Source organism: Venturia canescens, chromosome 1 (genome assembly GCF_019457755.1).
Source record: "Venturia canescens isolate UGA chromosome 1, ASM1945775v1, whole genome shotgun sequence".
Lineage (NCBI taxonomy): Eukaryota > Metazoa > Arthropoda > Insecta > Hymenoptera > Ichneumonidae > Venturia > Venturia canescens.
The window spans coordinates 5,576,883-5,595,362 of NC_057421.1; the positions used below are offsets into that span (position 1 = coordinate 5,576,883).

Below are 18,480 nucleotides of genomic sequence, written 5' to 3' on the forward strand. Positions count from 1 at the left end.
CGGAGCCGTGTCTTCCGCGAGCGGGGAAAAATAAATTGTGGGAGAGAACCAAGGTGTTGGACCGTGTGTTATTCGAAATCGCCTTTCGTGACTAGCACACTGTCGCGGACTCTCAACTATTCAACTGGATAGAAAATAGTGACGGAAATGAAATACTTTTAAAAACTGTGCGAAGAGCTCTGTAACCTATAAAAATAGCGATATTCAAAATCATCGAAATAAACCTAGAAATTCTGTAGACTTAAAATTACTAGGCCGTAAACTCAAAAACATTTTATCCGAAGCTGGTCTTCCTCCACGAAGACTCGTAAATAAAAAAGGAGCCGAATAAAAACGTGAAAATGGTATGGACATTAAGGATCCAATACATGTGTCAAAAGCGACCTCATTTTTATCCGAGGCTTGGAGAAAAATGGTTTACTTGGAGAGGAGCAATGAAAATATATTTTGCAAGTTGTAAATGATCGATTCGGGCGAAGGGAAAATCGAAGGGTACGTGTGGGGGTTCCGAAACGCAACAAGCCTTGGGTATTTTTATCATCACACTTCATATACATGAGTTAAAAAAGAACTACTCTTGTGAGGGTTGTTTCGATACTCGTGCTACTTTCACCCCACAGTCTGAACTAGCCTGGAAGATTGCCCCATGGGATGTTTCATTTTCTCGAGAAACCGCAGGGGACTTAATCGGTTTCGGAGTCACCTAGAAAAGAGCAACTGTACGAAAGCATGATCCACCACATAATCCCAAATTGTAACAGCCCTGTTCTCTTGCACTGCGATAATAAAATTCCCCCTGCCCTTACATCACCCTCCATCCGAGAGGTGGATACTCGCACGTTTCTCCGGCCACTTATACCTCCGGGTAATATCTCATGTTGACTAAATGTGATTTTCGAGGTTAACTGCGGCCAATCGAGGCTCTCGGAGCACGGCTTTAAACGAACACACGATATGCCAAAATTTCGGGCTCGTTTCATAACTTCAAACTACTATGTGGGAGCGGGAGAAGCTGAGGATGAAGAAGTACAGAACGTTGGTGCACGAATACCCGACGATCTCGCACGCCGGAAGTCAAATTTGCATTTTCGCGGTGACGCCTTTCCCGTCGGTTAATATTTGTGTATAGGGTGATTCGACGAAATTGAGAAGACCAAGATCTGGTCGCCCGTCAAATGATTGAGCATCATTTGAAATATTTTGTGGTGGTTGCCGAATGATCTTTAAGGAGGTAAATTCGAAAGCTCGATCGCAACAAAAACTCAAGTTCTTCCGAGTCAAATTTCTTTAATTCAAATAAACATTGAAACTTGAAAAATTTGTGGAATTGGCTCTTCCCAAAGAACCGAAAGCCACAGCAAATGTAGTCGCGAAGCACTAAAGATGCTCCAACTTTTATGCCGAGTATGAAAACATATCGAAACTCCCAAATTTTTCGAGCCCACCCGGTAGAGCAAAAGGCGCACCCTGCAAACGAAATATTCTATTCATATGCATATCGCGCGACCGACCGCCTTATCGTCCTTTCGCAATTAACCCCCACTCTCTTTTGACTCCTTTATCCATGCCTTCTCCTTTAAACCTTTCAAGAGTTTCCGTCTCAAAAACTCGCTACGAAAATTCTCGACAATGTGGAATACTTCACCGGGCACATTACTTCGTGTAAAATGAACCAAAACACTCAAACTTCCAGCAGTACACTTTTAGCCTCCGATTTATAAAACTGGGAATAAAACAACATTCAATAACCTTTCAACACAAAAACATAGCGACTTTGAGTAATTTAATTAAACCTGTTTCAACTCATGCAAGTATCAGTTAACTATTCACGGTAAAGTGATGTTCCACGAAACACGTTCCACGAAATAATCTTTCCGAGCTTCCTCCAACATTTCTCAACTCTTTTTCCCAGTTTCAACTAGCCAAGAATTTTTATGCTCAATTCTTCACCATCTTCCGGGAATTTGCGTTATGCAAAATCAATACTGTTTTCGAGTAGTCCATCTTTAAGAGGACAACGAATAATTAAGGCTAATTATTACTTTATCTCATAATTTCTAATTAGTTCGCCAAAGGTATTAATTCGGAATGAAATTTCTGGGAGTTTGAAGCGGGCTGCGAAATATTGTATAGAAGAGGTAACATTCCGCGTTACGTTAGAAACGGCAATATATTTCAGGCCCGGAGAGGAGAGATTTCGCGATGTAAAACGACGCTTGCAAGCGAGACTACGAGGTAATCATACCTTCCTGCATTGTTCGATATACCCATATACATATACGTGTTTATATAAATGTTTGTATGAGTGTGTATAAAAGGGAACCTTCAGCCGTATATAGTGAACAATGGAATGGCGAAGTGGCATTTGGCAGTAGTGAGCCCCGACCAGGAGCTACGAGAGCAGACCAAGTGCACACAGTGGTATAAATCGGCTTCGGGACAACAAAACGCCCTCCTGATATAAATACATGTATTTCAGTTTACATAACTCATTGTATTTGTTTAATAGTGACGAAATATCAAAAGCGAGCAAAATAGATTGTTTCGCATGTATTTTTGGAGTTTTTTCGAGTTTTCGTTAAATTTTAAGTGGAGAAAATCATTGCGGAGAAACTTGAGTGAAGTTCATGATTTTTTTTTCTTTAACTTGTTTCCATTTCATTGAAATTCCGAGCTCTTACGACACGAGTGTGTGACGAAGGGCCAAATTTAAAATGGGACATGAAGTAAGAGGCTTTCCAAGGATCATTACGGAGGCTGAGCCAGGATAACGTTCGGGACTAAAAAAAAATCAGTGCCGTATGCTCGCGGCACTCGCGGGTGAGCGAGAAAAATCGTGAAACTCGATTTCACGGTTTAACAGACGGTAAAAAAGAGAAAAAGATTTTAAAAATGTTTGAGCTCTGTTGAATTTTTTGTTTCGTTCAATCACACCGAACTTGTGAATGAAAAATATTCGTTAACACAGCCCTCGTCGATCCAGCGAGTCTTCTCACCGAAAATAATGTAGTAAAAGAGAATAATGTGAGGAGATAGAAACGCCGAAAATGAAGGGGATATTTTATTAACGCGATTGCGAAACTGTGTGTTCGGCTAATTGTATACGAGTGCTTTTTGGAGCGTGTACATTGGACGAAGGACGTATTCAGCAAGTTTGATTACGAAGGTAATTCCCGTATTGTCTACAGAAGTATACACACATGCACACACTACTCGTAATATAGAGAATGAGAGGTGATAGAGTTTTGATAGAACATTTCCAGAAAGCTGCAGTTGCTGGCACCATGTATTATGCTGCACAAAACAGGAAGTGCGAATACATACTCTGTATAAAATATTTTGTATGTATTTTATGCTGTCCATCCTCCTCGTTTATGGTTATAATCCGAAGTAGTGAAAACCGTACGGTTTATGTGTATATGAAGACATTTTTTCATGCAGATGTGCATGCACACAAACTATCGGGTAGAAAAGTAGAGAAGGGAGTGAGAATAACATGAAACCAGTTGGTGATCGACCGGCAAGTACGGAGGAAACGCATTTTTAACTGTCTCGAATTATACGAGCTCTAACTAGTAGAAATTGCCATTACGATTCCGACATTCGTGTCTCGTAAGTTTCTCATAAAATATTGAAATTATTTTTTCGTATCACCAGTCGTTATGACCCACGACTGAATTACCTTCTGTCAAAAACTTTTTGTCATAAGATAAATTTAAAAGTTGTATCAAGTACCTTAAATCTCATTGCGAGGCCCATTAAAATATACTGGGAGAAACGACGAGGTAGAAAGCATGTCCGGAACAATTGCTTACCGTATCGTAGCCATTTTCTTTTATTACTAACTATTAGCCTCAACCCGCTACGTCGTCTGCGTAGAAATAATACGGTTGCTTATTTTTTTATCCGAACTGGTTCATTTATCGATTTCATTAATATTAAAATAATAATAAAAAAAAATTATAAGTTGAAACGTTTCGATATTGGGGAGGTGATTATTTCCCAAATATCGGAACTTAGGAGTTTTTAGATCCTCTTCTCTCACGTCGTAAGCGGACGTGTCAGTGTGCAGGTTCGTGCACTCACCGGCGGATCTTGCCTGGCGCGGGTAAATACCTTCCCTATTTCCCTATCTTGCTATATATCCGAGGAGTCTTTCCCGAACTCGAAACGGACACTTTTGTCCGGTATAGATTCATCCAGTGCTCACTATTGCTAAAACATACTGCGATAAACAATCTTCTCGTATATGGAGGAATAATACGCTCCGTTATTTCTTTGTTTGTGTACAATTTCGGTAGGAACAAGAAGGAGGAGGAGAAGGGAAAAGTTGGGAGTCTTATTGGCGCACGGGTGATGCTTCGCTGACGCGAGAGCGCTCCACCCGTAGCCCTCTGACGGATTTCTGTGAAACCAGAAATCGTGCCGGTAAGGCTGTCCTGACGCAAAATATCTTTATACGACATTTCATCTGAATCGGTTCAGCAGTTTAAACTGAAAACTTGATTCGTTAACTAAATTCATCGTCAGAATGGATAGAACAAAAATCTTGATAGCTTTGTATCAAAGGTTGAAAAAAAAAATAGATTGATTCTTACGTAGGAAAGGAAAGAGGCTGTTACTTTTATTGTACGAGTGCTATGAGGAAACGGTTTCAGAATTCGAGAAAGCTCTTGCTCCTAGTAAGCATAAGGGTCGAATGTACGCTTACATATAAGTATAGTTTCGAAGGAAACGACGAAGGAACGAGGGAAGAGAGAGGCTAAGTCTGGAACAGGGAAAACGTGGGATGCAAGTTTATACGAAGGGGTCGAACAGAAGTTGGGCGTTGACACTCCTACATATATACATGTAAATTATTGTATTATGTAGAATATACAGGTATGCATGCAGACATAATTCTCTCGAATATTATTCGAATTGGACCAACGAAATTAGCACTGAATATGTCCCACTCCTGTTGCCATTCTCATTCTGTAATATTCATAAATGCATGTTCCATTTCCCAAATGACTTGTCCAGCTATTCGTACCAAATATTATCCGTATAACGAGCCATAATTAACGTCTGTAACAAGAGGTCATCAAAACTCCTTGACGCCAAGTGCCAGTCGGGAACGCTTGGAAAAAGCAACTAAATTTATGCCTGAATGATGAACTGAAAAGTGAATTTTGGTCAAATTCGTGGTAATGAAACCTTCCCATTTTTACCAGAGTGGGAAAACCTTCGAACCGATTCCTCTTTTCATCAAAATATCATTTATCAAAACAAGCTTAACCGCGTTATTTAAAACTATTGTTTTTAAATCGATTTCTGCGAAAAGCACTCTTTCAAACGAATTTCGTTACCAAGTATTTAACAATTTTTTGTTTTTCCTTCAAAGTATCCAGTCTTCCCTGAACCTGCTGCAACATTAATGCGGATTCTTTCGCACTCGTTTGACCGCTTGAAACTATATTCTGTTTAAACGAAGAGCACCCATAAGGGTTGAAAGTTTAATGGTAATGCGCTTATCAACACTGTTGGCTTGCACCATAACATTAATCATTACGCACAATCAGATATCGATGAACACGGTGTGCTTCGGAAAATCCACTTCCAACACCATCGAAACGAACCAACCAATTAAGCCAATAATATATTTTAATATGCAAAATGGAATTTCATACGAAAAAATCAACTTGAACAACGCTCTTGCATGTCATTCGACGGTTTTTTTAATTTACGCCGTTTCGTACAAAAGCAATAAATATTTCGGAACTGTACACGACCTTCATCTGTTCTTCATCGGTATATACTTCATCCCTTCTGGTAATTCGAGTTCAGAAACAAGTTTGCAGGTACGCCCTGCGCTATAAACGCGGTAGACACAACCTATTAGAAACTTCGAAACAGCGCTCACAGATGTTACGTCGTTTTTCTTCTTCCCGGAAGTTTATATTCGATAATTGTATTTTGAAGAAATATCTGTTGAAAAAAAGTTCAATATTGTGGCGTATGCCGGGTTATTTTAATTATACGAGAATGGAATTCTTGTGAAATAGAATTGAATGAAATAGGCAATTTATGTTGAGTGAAAATAAAATAAACTCTCAAAGGGTCTACCCTAATTAGACGGACAAAAAAAACTATTTTCACGTATTTTTTTGACTGCGGTATGAATTATAAATATGGATGTAAAAAGTGTTGGGCATAAAAAATACACTCTTTTAGATTCAATAGGTAAATGGCTATAGCGCATATCATACGGTTTTTGATTTTTTTTTTTAATGACAAAATGGCGGCCATTTTTCCAAAAACTACGAAAAAGCCCATTTTTTTCATCGTTTTTTGCAAAAAATAAAAGTACCCCTAAAAATTTCAAAATTCATACGATATGTGCTATAGCTGTGATGCATAAAGAACACGTGGTGAAATTTTGGTAAGGATCGGTTTAATAGTTTCGAAGATTTTATCAGCGAGCCGTGCAAAAACGTGATTTTGAGAAAAACTCTTTTAAACAAAAGCAGATACGCGGTACCGCACTTAGTGCGCTCAAAGAGCCAAGTAAACGTCTCTCAAAAGTAGACTTGGACTGCTCAGATCTTTATATAAAATTTTAGTATGATACTTTTAAATATGTATCGAAAAATGCAATTTAAAAAAAATTCGTCTTTTTGAAAACTCTAATTAGAAAAGACCCCTTAAATATTATCTTTTCTTGGCATTATTCACCCCAGAAGGCCATCGAAGCTACTGCGAATTTTGAACTTTACTTTCCGTTACAATTTACAAACAAAACATCGGAAACTCGATGAGAATGAATCCCTTGCCAAAAGTTGCTGAAAGGGAAGTGTCTGTATTCGTTGTCAGAGAGCATTTTGCGGTCTCTCGCGTTCGCACAAACCGCCAAAGTTTTCTCGCTCCGTTCTCGAAAACAGAGGGACCAAGTATCGGTCAAATTCTTGCACCCTTGCATTTCCTCGAGGTCTGAAACCGGAAAAGCTTCTTAGGGGTTGCATATGTGCCAGAAAATTTTTACGAACGGATCATCGAACATGCTTCTCAAGGAGGTATGGATTTATCGATTGTGCAAATTTGAGGGTGCGACTCGGAGCACTCGAAGTTTAGGGTTTACTCGTTTTTTTTTGTGTTCTCCAAGTTTCGATGTAAAAATAGTAGTCGAAGGGTAAAGTGGAGGAGGGAAATAAAGGAGAAGTTTTGCAAGTATGTTTTCTCGAGTGTTTGAGAAGAGTGCCTGGACTGTAAAGGGAATATATATGAGATGGAGGGGATGAAAGAAAAAGGGATTGCAGTTGTACAGCCCCGGGGAAATGGCCACGTTTTCTACTTCCTTGTAAGAGCCACGTGAAGAGTTCTACGTTTTTAACGCACTCGAAATATTCGTCTCTTTGTCTGTACGGGTGTGGGAAAATATTGCACGGTTAAGGGAGAAAAGAAAGAGGCGAAGAAAACTTTCAACCCCTTCTTCGGAGCCGCGACCTTCCTACTTCTTATCTTTCATCCTCTCTCCCTTTCGATTGCTCCACAAAACTTTAACCCCACAAGGAATTCTAATAAACCACCAGGACCGAATATAACTTTATGGATCGAAACTTCACCGAGAACCCCAGAGAAAGACGAGAAACATATACGTCGATGAATATGGGTCATTCCCCTGTGCGATGACGATTTGTTCCTCAAAACTTTCCACCCCCACCCTTCGTATGTTCCCCAGCGGTTGAAGGGCTCGTAAGATCAAAAGTAGTTTACGTTGAAACGATAAAAAAACATAAAAAAAAAAACAGAAACAACATTTCACAATATTCCATGGAATATTACCATTTATTGCTTTTTTTGCATTAACAAAAGTCCAGGAATTTCGTCAGAAGACTCGACCAAGTCTCAGCAATTCTGTCGTCTTTCGAGTAACAGCAAACCACAATTTCTGCATTTGAGGTTTTATATTTGATAAGAGATGTTAATAGCCAAGATAAACATTAAGTTCATGACGTGAATTGTTTTTAATGAGATACCTCTTTTGGTGTAGGAAGCAAGTAATGTTTTGAACTTGCTAGGGATTTATGTTTTCGGTCGTCTGTCGTCTCTTCGGATATAATACTCCACTACAGCTGGCTATAGCGTGTTACCAAAAGTTTCTTGTGATATAGAGGTACGAGTACGCAGTATACATCGTGCTAAGGAAGAGGATAGTTCAGAGGGTTAAATCCTAAGGATAACCGCAAAATCCAGCCACAAGAGCGACAAACTTGTAATTTTTATGAGGCAAATTCAAGCATGGTCCCAACATCGTCAAGGGGTGAAAGCCTTTTTCTCTGAGTTTCGTACACGACCCCTCTGGGAATTGGGACAGGGTTGTAAATTTCAGCCTCTTAATTCCTTCCTTGTTTTTCACCAACCGAGTTTCATGAAGACACGATGCCCATTCTTTTCGCAAGCTTCGTCTACTTTCTTGTTTCCACTATTTCGATCTTACTGGGAAGATTGTGAGCGAATCAGGCAGCTTAATTAACGAATACTCGGGACCACTTTTCAATACATCAAATCCTCGATCACTTGTAGCATTGCAAAAAATATTAACGGGACAATCAAAGTAAATCATAATGTAATCAATTGATTTTTTGTTATCTCATCTAAAAATTTGATAATGATTTTCAAAAAATTTGAAAATTGATCATTCGATGAGTAAATATTATTTTTGTTACAAAAACTTCGTCACGGTCTAGAGATTCCTGAGTTCTGGGGAAAAAGTTTCTTTTTTATGCGCTTTGTAACGTTTTTACTTTCATTAAATTTCTGGTATGTCCTGCCGTTGGAAATATGCTAGTTGGGAGAAAAAATAATTAGCAATAACTTCTGGTGACACGAGAGGAATTACCTTTCATTCCGGTAATTCTCGTCACCGCGAGAAAATTCAGGTGGACGGTAGAATTTTCATCAGGCTAATTTTTCCGGTGTCAGCGAAAAATAATATTTAATTAAAAAAAAAATGCAATCACTGATGAAAATGTGAAATAATCAAAGAAATTACGTTTTTAATCATCGAAAAATGACAAAAACAACGCAAAATATGAAAATAATTGTTTTTTTTTCTTATAATTATGATTTTCCAGGCACAACGATCTACCATGGAACATACGAAAGTTCCTGAAGAATCAATTGCGGGAGTTCAGGTTTGACGATTTGCGAGAGACCCATCCATGGTCCCGAAGTGCCTGGAGCCATACGGATCTGAGGCGTTTGAAGGAGGGGATGGTGGCAGCGCAGGTGAGTCATTTGTAACAAGCTCTATCAGTCGATGCATGTCGGATGTTTGATAAATTATGGAATATCAATCTTGAATCTGCGAAAAATTGTCTGACCGAGGTCAAAAGGTCATGACGATGCGGATCTCAATCCTTCCACTTTCGGCATCGATCTTTTCGTGGAGCAATGACAATTGGAGCACTCTATCGATTTTTTTATATCCACCACCACAGCAAAGCGAATCTATTTCCTTATTTATAAGAAATTTCATCTTTTTATGATTTTTTGATTGCCCTCTATTCCAAACTCGCAGTATTCCTCGACTTTTTAGATGTCTGGTTCATGAAACAGAGAGTTAACGATGAAAACATTTCTCCGAGAGTGTTTTTTTGCACATCTGTCACACGATACCCCATCCTCACCTCGATGTACATCGCACAAATATATATCACGCTCAATTTCCCTTCTCTCCAAAAAGTTCTGATCCCGCTACTTAACAGTGGCCGTAGATCCCTTTTGGCAAAAAGCAAAGAGTTCGAAGAGCATACGAACGAGTTCTTCAGGATATAACGGTAAAGAACAGGGGGGAGGGGGGGGAAGGGGGGGGGGGGTAAAAGCGAGGTTGTTCTGCCGGGTCAGAGGTCTCAGCTAAAAACGGGAGAGAGAGAGAGAGAGAAAAAGAGAGAGAGAGAGAAAGGGAGGCAACGAGAGAGCTTCGTTAATTACCGAACAGGGGAATGAGAGTTTTGTTCGTAACTTCGAGCTCCCACCCCTTTTCGCTCTCTTCGTCTCTTGCTCCGTAGTTAAAACAATGTGATGTGTTCGTACGAAGGGGAAAATGAGGTTCGAAGACAAACTTGGAAAAGAAGAAGTAAAATAACGAAAAAGCGAAGAGGGGCAGAAGCAAAGATGGAGAAAAAGAGAGGAAGTGTATGAGGAAATTAACGAAGCACTCGTCGTAAAATCGTACGAGTTTACCCCTCCCCCCGCGTGCACGTATATACGTGGACAGGAAATACTTATATAGATCGCGGGGAACCAAGGGAAAAAGGAGAAAAGAAGATGTGGACACGACGTTTAGTCGTTGGGAACACACCGGAACTCCTATTCCTTTCATCCAGAAATCTTTCCGGCGGTTTCCCGATTGCCTTCCTCCTTTGACTTGTCCCATCATTTCCTTTTTTTCTCTTCTTCATCTTCTTTATTTCTCTTTTCATTTTTTCTGTCGGTCCCTTGTCTTACTTTGCAATTTTGTCTCTCGTTCTTTCTCCTCTTTCTTTTAAACATTCCCATTTTCTTTCTCATCACCTTTATTTTCTGCCATCTCGTTTTTTAAACTATTGTACTCGTTTTTCTTACTTGGATGCAAAGGCGAGACTCGCGTTCTTATTTTTTCACCTTCTTGCTTATTTGGTTTTTCCTCGGCCTCACCCTCGCTTCATCTCCGTCAACCTTCTTAGATTTTCAGCTATGTTGCCGCGATGAGAAACGCTTTGAATTTTTCACGCACCCCTAACAAGTCAACGCCCGAGATATGTCGGCGGAAAAGGATGAAACAAAAAAGGGAGGAAAACGGAATTGTGAGGTGAACAGAAATCTCACAGTCTCAGTGGCTTGGCCGGTGAGAAAAATCCTCCAGAATTGGACAGGCAGGAAATTAAAAACGAGTGGCACGGATTTTTTCTCTCTTCTCACATCGCAGCTCTCGACTTCATCTTTTAGTTCTCTTTATTTCAATAGATCTGTATATCCACCAAAAGCGAGAAAATCAAAGGAACCCAGCCACACACGTGAACATCGTAAATGGAAAAAGAAAACGAAAAAAGCATAATACAAACAAGATTATTAAAAACTAAACGTAATTAAATTTTCTTAATTCTTCGCTTTGCAAAACTTTCTCTTCTCAAGCGTACCGAAGTTCAATCGAACGATGCTTCTAATTCATGGATAACGAATGCTGCTACGAATCTCTCAGAAAAAAACAATGGACAAACCTCGAATATTAATTACGTTTGAGAGCATATTGCATCAAAGTAATGTGAAAAGTCAAATGACTTTGCAACCGAATTATCAGACAAAGATAATGAATCTCATCGGTCTCCAAACCTTGAAAATTTACCCGAAAAACATCATACTAATGAAACCGATGAATGAACGTGATTCGAAATGAAAGGAACAAAAGCAATCGTATCAATGTTCTAGTAAAGAAGTTCACAGACAGTAGAATAATCGAAGAAAATTTGAGATATTCCTACAACGAAACGGGCCCATGGGAATTCTGAATCGGATATCCATCTAGCGACTGAGTGCTTTCGACATCTCTAGTTTTTCCCCTCTCAAACTCTCGATCTATTCCTCAGCCCTTTCTATCCATCGTCTTGAAGTGTTTTCCGACGATGTGCATATGAGTCTTCGTTTTTGTTTTTTTTTTTTTTTTTTTTTTCGTTTACCTAAAACCCACTGTCTGATGCATCCCAGCATTGAGTGGCTTACGTATCGATGACCTAGTTCACACAGGAATCTCTTTTATCCTGTATCCTTTATATCCTTCCTGCCACGATATAAGCACGCATTCACCAGGCATGGGATGCCAAAAGATGAATCACAATTGCTGCTGTGCTCATTTGAAAATTCTTTTCATTTCATATGTTTAATTCGTTTGGTCATATCTCTATGGTGTGATTTCCGAAACTCCGTCGTTTCTGGGACAAAAGCTGGTAAATGAAAAGCTGGTAAATGAAGCCAATCTGTGTGACTATTTTAATATTTTTTTTTTTTTTTGCACATCCTAACAACTGATATCGAGTGAGGGTATTAAGTTGTTTCTTTTGAAATGGTACTTTTTAACGTAAATGTAATTGACTTTCTTTACGAGAAATAAAAAAAGTACACAATTAGCCTGGCTTCAATTTTAATTTCTACGTGTAACGAAGCCCCTCAGTACTTGAATTCAAAGCGAAGCACACTTTTTCTACTCTCCATTTACCTCGACGAGCTTCCACCTTGTAATATCGAAAAATGGCTACGAGGGATTAAAGCCGTAAGAAAAAAGGAAGTCTGTGGAATAAAAATTGTTCGCGAGTTTATAACAAAATTGAAGTCTCGAGACTTTTGGCCGTTAAGGATATCGAATTAAAAGCAGGGTCTTAGGAGAAGCTCATTGTGCTTAATTAATCCTTATTTGCGTGCCAGGTGGTCCAAAGGGTTCGACCGAGGTCGCACCTAACCGTCGCTTTAATCCGGCTAAAACCCCTTGGACTCCCCCGAAGCGTCGTCATCCACCTCTACCCTTCACTCAGCCCCCTTCCATCCCCGTCTCATCCTCTTCCTTCACATATACAAGAACTCGACAATTTTCAGCGTGAGATGCCACGCTCTCTCGTACTGTCGAAAAGTCCATTAACAAAATTAAAGCTCATCAGTCTCTCACGATATTCGGGAATTCACTTAATTCAACGGCACACCTCTCACTTTGGCTACGATATTACCTCGCACCCCTCCCCCCGCCCTCTCTTTTAGCAGCTTCTTCGTCTAATTAACATTGAGGTAAAGTTTCGAAAGCCACATAATTAATATCAGCCAATAAAGTATGATTTTGATTATTGTTTAATTTGCGATTTTGTGGAAAAGTTATTCCGGCTATTTTTATTTTTTTTCTTTATTATTTTTATTTTTCATTAAACATTCCAATTGACTGATTGAATTTCAATAATTTGAATTCAACTAAATGACTCGTTGGTATATTGTTTTGTGAATTTACTATTCGGAAAAATGAGTTTGCTCATTCCAGATTTTTTAGTTTTGTGTATGAAAAGGCCTGCCAAATACTTGAGTGAATTTGCGAATAATTTTGGCACTCGAAACAAGTGAAAAGGGTTTGAGAATTCGTTTGACTATATTAGAATAAAATTTTCCGTACGAATATTCTGCAAGGCTCCTGAGAGTCGTGAAAGTAGTTACAGATACTGTAAATTCATGAACAGCCCAAACAAGCGTGCAACTCCGAATCGCGTAATTCAATTGGCCAAGCGAGAAAACTTTGCTCCTGGCTGGGATTAATTGCGAAAAGCGTTTACTAGAGAATAAACGTAATGTGCTGTATCCTGGTGATCTCTGCTGGAGCGATAGTTTGCAAAATGTTATCCAACACTTCCATGCAACGGTTGTTTCAACTGCTTGACATGATTCCATTAAATATTCTTCTATTTTGTGGTGCAAAGATTTTATGAATTTCAAAAGTCTGAGGATTTCGCTAACTTTTGAAAGTCTCAAAATCGAAATTCTTAGCTAGTGAGTGTAACATCGGCAAAAACAACGTTTTTTTAAAAAAAAAAGATAATTTTTATAAAATTCTCCAATAGAATGAAAAAAAAGTCAACTTTGACAAATTATTCTTCTATACTTTCGTCCTAATATTTATCTAAATTCAAAAAATCGTTCCAAAATCAAAACACATATTCATTCGAAATATAGAAGGTTAGAAAAAGTCTTGTTTGCACAAGAACATTTGTCTTGATCGTATCTGGAAGATCAAATAAAATATTGTTCAGAAAAAGTTCAAGGTAGATTGTAAAAAAGAGTTGGTATTTAAAAATTCGATTTATCGAAGAATCCAAGCACGTTTTCACGGAAGGAGAGAAGAGGGAAGACAACTTTGGCTTGCCCATAGTTCGAGCCTAGATTTATCACTGTCACGATTAATTTCAAAGGCGATTTAATTTATCGGAGGTAGTATTGGTTACGTGGGAGTATGGCAGAGAATTTACGATCGCGTTGTTTGCACAAATATATGTACCTGTCGTGTCGGTATCGATCGAAATGAGTGGAAACAAGGGAGAAAGAATAACGACGAAAAATGAAGTCAAAACTGCAGCAATTAAACCGAAATAGGATTCATATTTAATCCGATGAAAAATAAAATTAATCATTTTGTTCTATGATTATTCTCGTTCTATGAATTTGGCCGGTCCAACTTGGTCGTGTTTAATACCAAAAAATTCTCATTTCTGTCAAATTTGTAAACAAAAACCTTGTTTTCAACACCACCAACCATTCGACCTAATCGAATTGAGGGATCTATTTTTTTGACCGGTATGAATTATAAATATGGATGTAAAACGTGTTGAGCCTAAAAAATGCACCCTTAAAATGTACAAAAAAAAATGTTGTTTTTATTTTACTCAATTTTCGTACAGAAAAATGGAGGAGAAGACCGGTCCAAAAAGAAAATGGGTGTCCGCCGTTGATAAAATCTCTGGAATGGATGATAACAACAAAAAGTAAAAATGGTTTTAGATTCAATAGTAAATGGCTATAGCGAACATTATACGATTTTTTTTAAGACAAAATGGCGGCTATTTTTCCAAAAAACTACGAAAAAGCACGTTTTTTTCATCGTTTTTTGCAAAAAAAAAAAAGTAGTTCCACTCAAACCTTTAAAATTCGTATGATATGCGCTATAACTACAGTCATAAAGAACGCGTGGTAAAATTTTGGTAAGGATCGGTTTAATAGTTTCGGAGATTTTATTAACGAGCCGTCCAAAAGCGTGATTTTGAGAAAAACGCGTTTAAACAAAGTACCGCACTGGGCGGTGCGTGTTAGCACGCTCAGACAGCCAGGTAAACGTCACTCAAAAGTACATTTGGATTGCTCAGATCTTAATAAAATTTTAGTATGATACTTTTAAATATGCATACTTTCGAAAAAATAAATTTAAAAAAAATCGATTTTTTGAAAATTCTAATCAGGGTAGACCCCTTAACATTGAAAATATTTCTCAACTGACCCCAATCAAAATAGCGAGAAATCAACATTAGAGGCGCTCAGAAAAATTGTCGAACGTATCCAAAATGAAATCTCGCAACTCGCGCAGTTGATCGATATTGTCTAGAAACTTTCTCCTAATTACGTCTACATCGAGCTTCGCAACTTTGTTCTTTATACTCGAAAATGAACTTTGTCGCAAGTAGGGTGACCAGCCTCCGAGACAGCATCAGTCGGTACAACGAGAAAATTTAGAACGTACTTGTCGTGACTCCCTCTGCGACTAAGTGGCCCTCAGGCAGGGTTCATTGTGAGGAGGAGAATTAAACTCGCACTGCTGCCAGTCACTTCCCATCATCGATCATCGAGTTTCAAATATCTCGCATATATACACAGCTCAAACATTTCTAAATGTGTATGTACATAAGAGAAACCTCGATCGAGAACTTTGCCTACGGAAAGTGCTGATTCCCATACAAAGAGTGTCCCGAAAGTCGAGAAGGTTGAGAAATTTTTAACGCGAAAGTCCTCAGCAATTTTTCTCTTCCAGCGTTGTGTTGATGAGATATCAATGTACAAGGTCGATCTATCAAAGTTCAGATACGACGAAACTTGCAGCCTGTAAGTGTACCCTGCAGCAAAGAACTTTCTATTCCACATTACTACAATCTTTTTAAGTTTCTGACGAAACTTTTGGAACAATCTATAGAAGGATGCATTATACGCCTTAATATGGAGATGCATATAGGCCGTTGAAAACTTTGTAGAGGCCTAGAACAAGTATTGGGCAGATGGGAAGACGAGGACGATGAGAAACAAAGTGGAAGAATAGCCAGAGGAAATTTCGAAGCACTCTCCAAACTTTTGATAGATCAAAGATCGATTTTACAAGCCTTCGAGATAACTTTGCTCCCGAGTTAGTCAATATGTCCTAAAGACAGCTCTAAAACTGCAATGAATTGCACGGAACCTGGTCCAAAAAGGAGTGTTAAAAAGCCCACAATATTGAATCCTTCGTTGCAAAGTTTTTTAAAAATAATTTCATCTAAAGATTCATCGAGATTAAGGCACCCGGAATGAAGAATATTTTTTGTAACAGCTAAAAGAAGAAAAAATGAGAGGTTCGGAGAGTCACGTCCGAAGGTTTCATTTCTTCATAATGAGATCGCATATTTGTCTCTTCGTACGTTGTTTCATTTTTATTTTTTCAACCGACGACCATTTTCGTTTGTTTTTTTAGTGAGGCGTGCGTTACAATGTTGAAAAGAGAGAAGGTCCGTGTACGAGAAGCTGAGACAAGAGAAGAGCCTATAAAAAAATCTCAGCGCCAGTCTCGACCCAGAAAAAAAGAAACTCGAGGAGCCTCACGACCCCCGAGCTCTACGTAGCCTTGGGGCTGTCTTGAGTATAAATCTTACTTGCGTGTCGTTAACTACCCTCGACTCTGCAGGGATGCAGGGGGCACAAACATCCCTTATGTATAGCAACAACGTGCTTTCTGACATGGCAGCTGCTTTATTTTTCTCGTCAACACGTCACATAGGAAAAAATGAAGAAAAAAAAAGAAGACAAAGCACGAGGAAAATTGTCGCGTGGAGCACGTCGACAGGATTCCACATGCATACGTATATATTTTTTACTTCCACCATAATACTTCGCACGTGTCCTTCGCTACGATAAACACGCCATCACTCTCTACCTTTATCGACGTTGAGTTATAACCCCCGACAACACCTGGCCGCACGTATTACCGCGACACGAAGCAAAAAATCCCAAACCATCATTAAAACTTTCGAATCAAGATTTAATTAACTCGATAACAGTCTTTCAGTGCTAATTCTATTTCTTTTGGAAAATTCCATCCAAACTTCCGACACTCGAAGTTTAACTCAATACCAGGATACGCTTTCTCACTCCGCAGAACTTAATGACACGAATTTATTTGCAGCTCAAATTTTTCATGGAATCAAAATGTAGCCTGGGCTTACTCGAGTAAAGTTTCAGGCATATTTTGAACATTTTTTTACGATAATGGAGATCATGGGGTGTCAAACTGAAGGAACAAAATATCGACCCTTCCTGAGAGAAATGAGTAAAAACAAGTCAAAACTTAATAAAATTTTTAGCAAGGAAGACAAATACTTCGTTACAACGACGCAAGGAACTAGAATTATTTTGTCAGGATTCTCAGCATTCAATGTCAAATAACTTGAAATCTATCATGAGAAGTATTTATTCGGATTGTCAGGTGAGTCATTGATCGATCGAACTGAAAGACGAGAGAGCAGAGCAAGGAAACTATTCGGACTCGAGTCAAAGGAAGGCACAAAATCGCTCACGAGTTTCCCCTTTTCTGTCTGTATTCCTGGATACAGACACTCGAAGCGTTCAAACACACGTTCCTCAACACACAACGCTCCATCTCATTTTCCCTTAGAGGGTCCACGATTATATTGAATCGTAATGAAATTAACACGACGCCAGAGATTTTATGGCTTGACGAAAAGTTGACTCGTTCGAGATTAATTTAAGGAGTACACTTGATCTCCCGGAGTTTGTGGCAGGACGTGAACTTTGCTAATTTAGAAATAAAACTAGGGAGCCCAGGTCCACCGCAGCCACGTAGCAGACTTCTGGGGCAGCCCTCGATCCGTTCGCCCTCCGGAACGACTTCGTTAGATCACAGAACCCGAAGATGTTGAGGTCGCTATGGAAGTACCGGGCAAAGAGTTTCTCTGAAAGAAGCTCTCGTTCTCAGGGCTCATTAGAGACCGAGTATCCCCGAATCCTTCGCTCGCTGAGCTCGTGATCTTTGAACAAGAAGCAACGACGACCTTTGCTTGTCTAAGAGTTTCGGGACTTCAGGGAAAATATAACAGGCCTTGTCATGTCCGACATTGGATTCGGATCACAGAACTTGGTGGTTCACGAGGGCAAAAAGATTGTGGGAATAATTAAGTCCAAGTTCAAATGTCAATTCCAGTGTTGTATGAAATAAATAGTTGTATAAAATATGAAATTGGATAAATGCAAAAAAAATAGATGAGCCGTGACGCGAATGTCGAGATTCATGAATATTCAAATTCTGACGTCTGTTCATTTTTCCATTGACAGTTCTGGTCTGCTTACGTGCCTTGTTCGTCGCAACACCTGGACTCGGTTCAACTGGCCCTCGAGCAGATCGACCTGATAAGGCGTCTGGTGAACAAGCATCCACAAAATATGGTCCTCGTAACGAGCGCCGAAGGTACGTGATATTCTTTTCAACCGATTATGCATGAGATTGTTAACTAATAAAAAAAAGTCGTCGGTGTTGACCAGAAAAAAATGACCGAAGATTCTTTCCTCAAGAATTCGCGTCCGTTAAATCCTAGAAATGTCAGCACTCCGACGCCTTTCCGAGAGTTCTAACTTGCACCGCCAGACGGCGACTGATTCGCTTACCGTCGCGACGGGTCTGTAAATCCT

At 39.2% G+C, this 18,480-nt stretch overlaps 1 protein-coding gene across 1 annotated transcript in view; it reads left to right on the top strand.

Moving 5' to 3' along the window:
- LOC122412519 (dipeptidase 1-like) overlaps positions 1-18,480 on the top strand; it is a 104,298-nt gene that overhangs the window by 18,278 nt on the left and 67,540 nt on the right. Inside the window, exons 3-4 of the mRNA XM_043422104.1 lie at positions 9,114-9,267; positions 18,127-18,259. Coding sequence (XP_043278039.1) covers positions 9,114-9,267; positions 18,127-18,259 — 287 coding nt within the window. The remainder of the gene's footprint in view (positions 1-9,113; positions 9,268-18,126; positions 18,260-18,480) is intronic.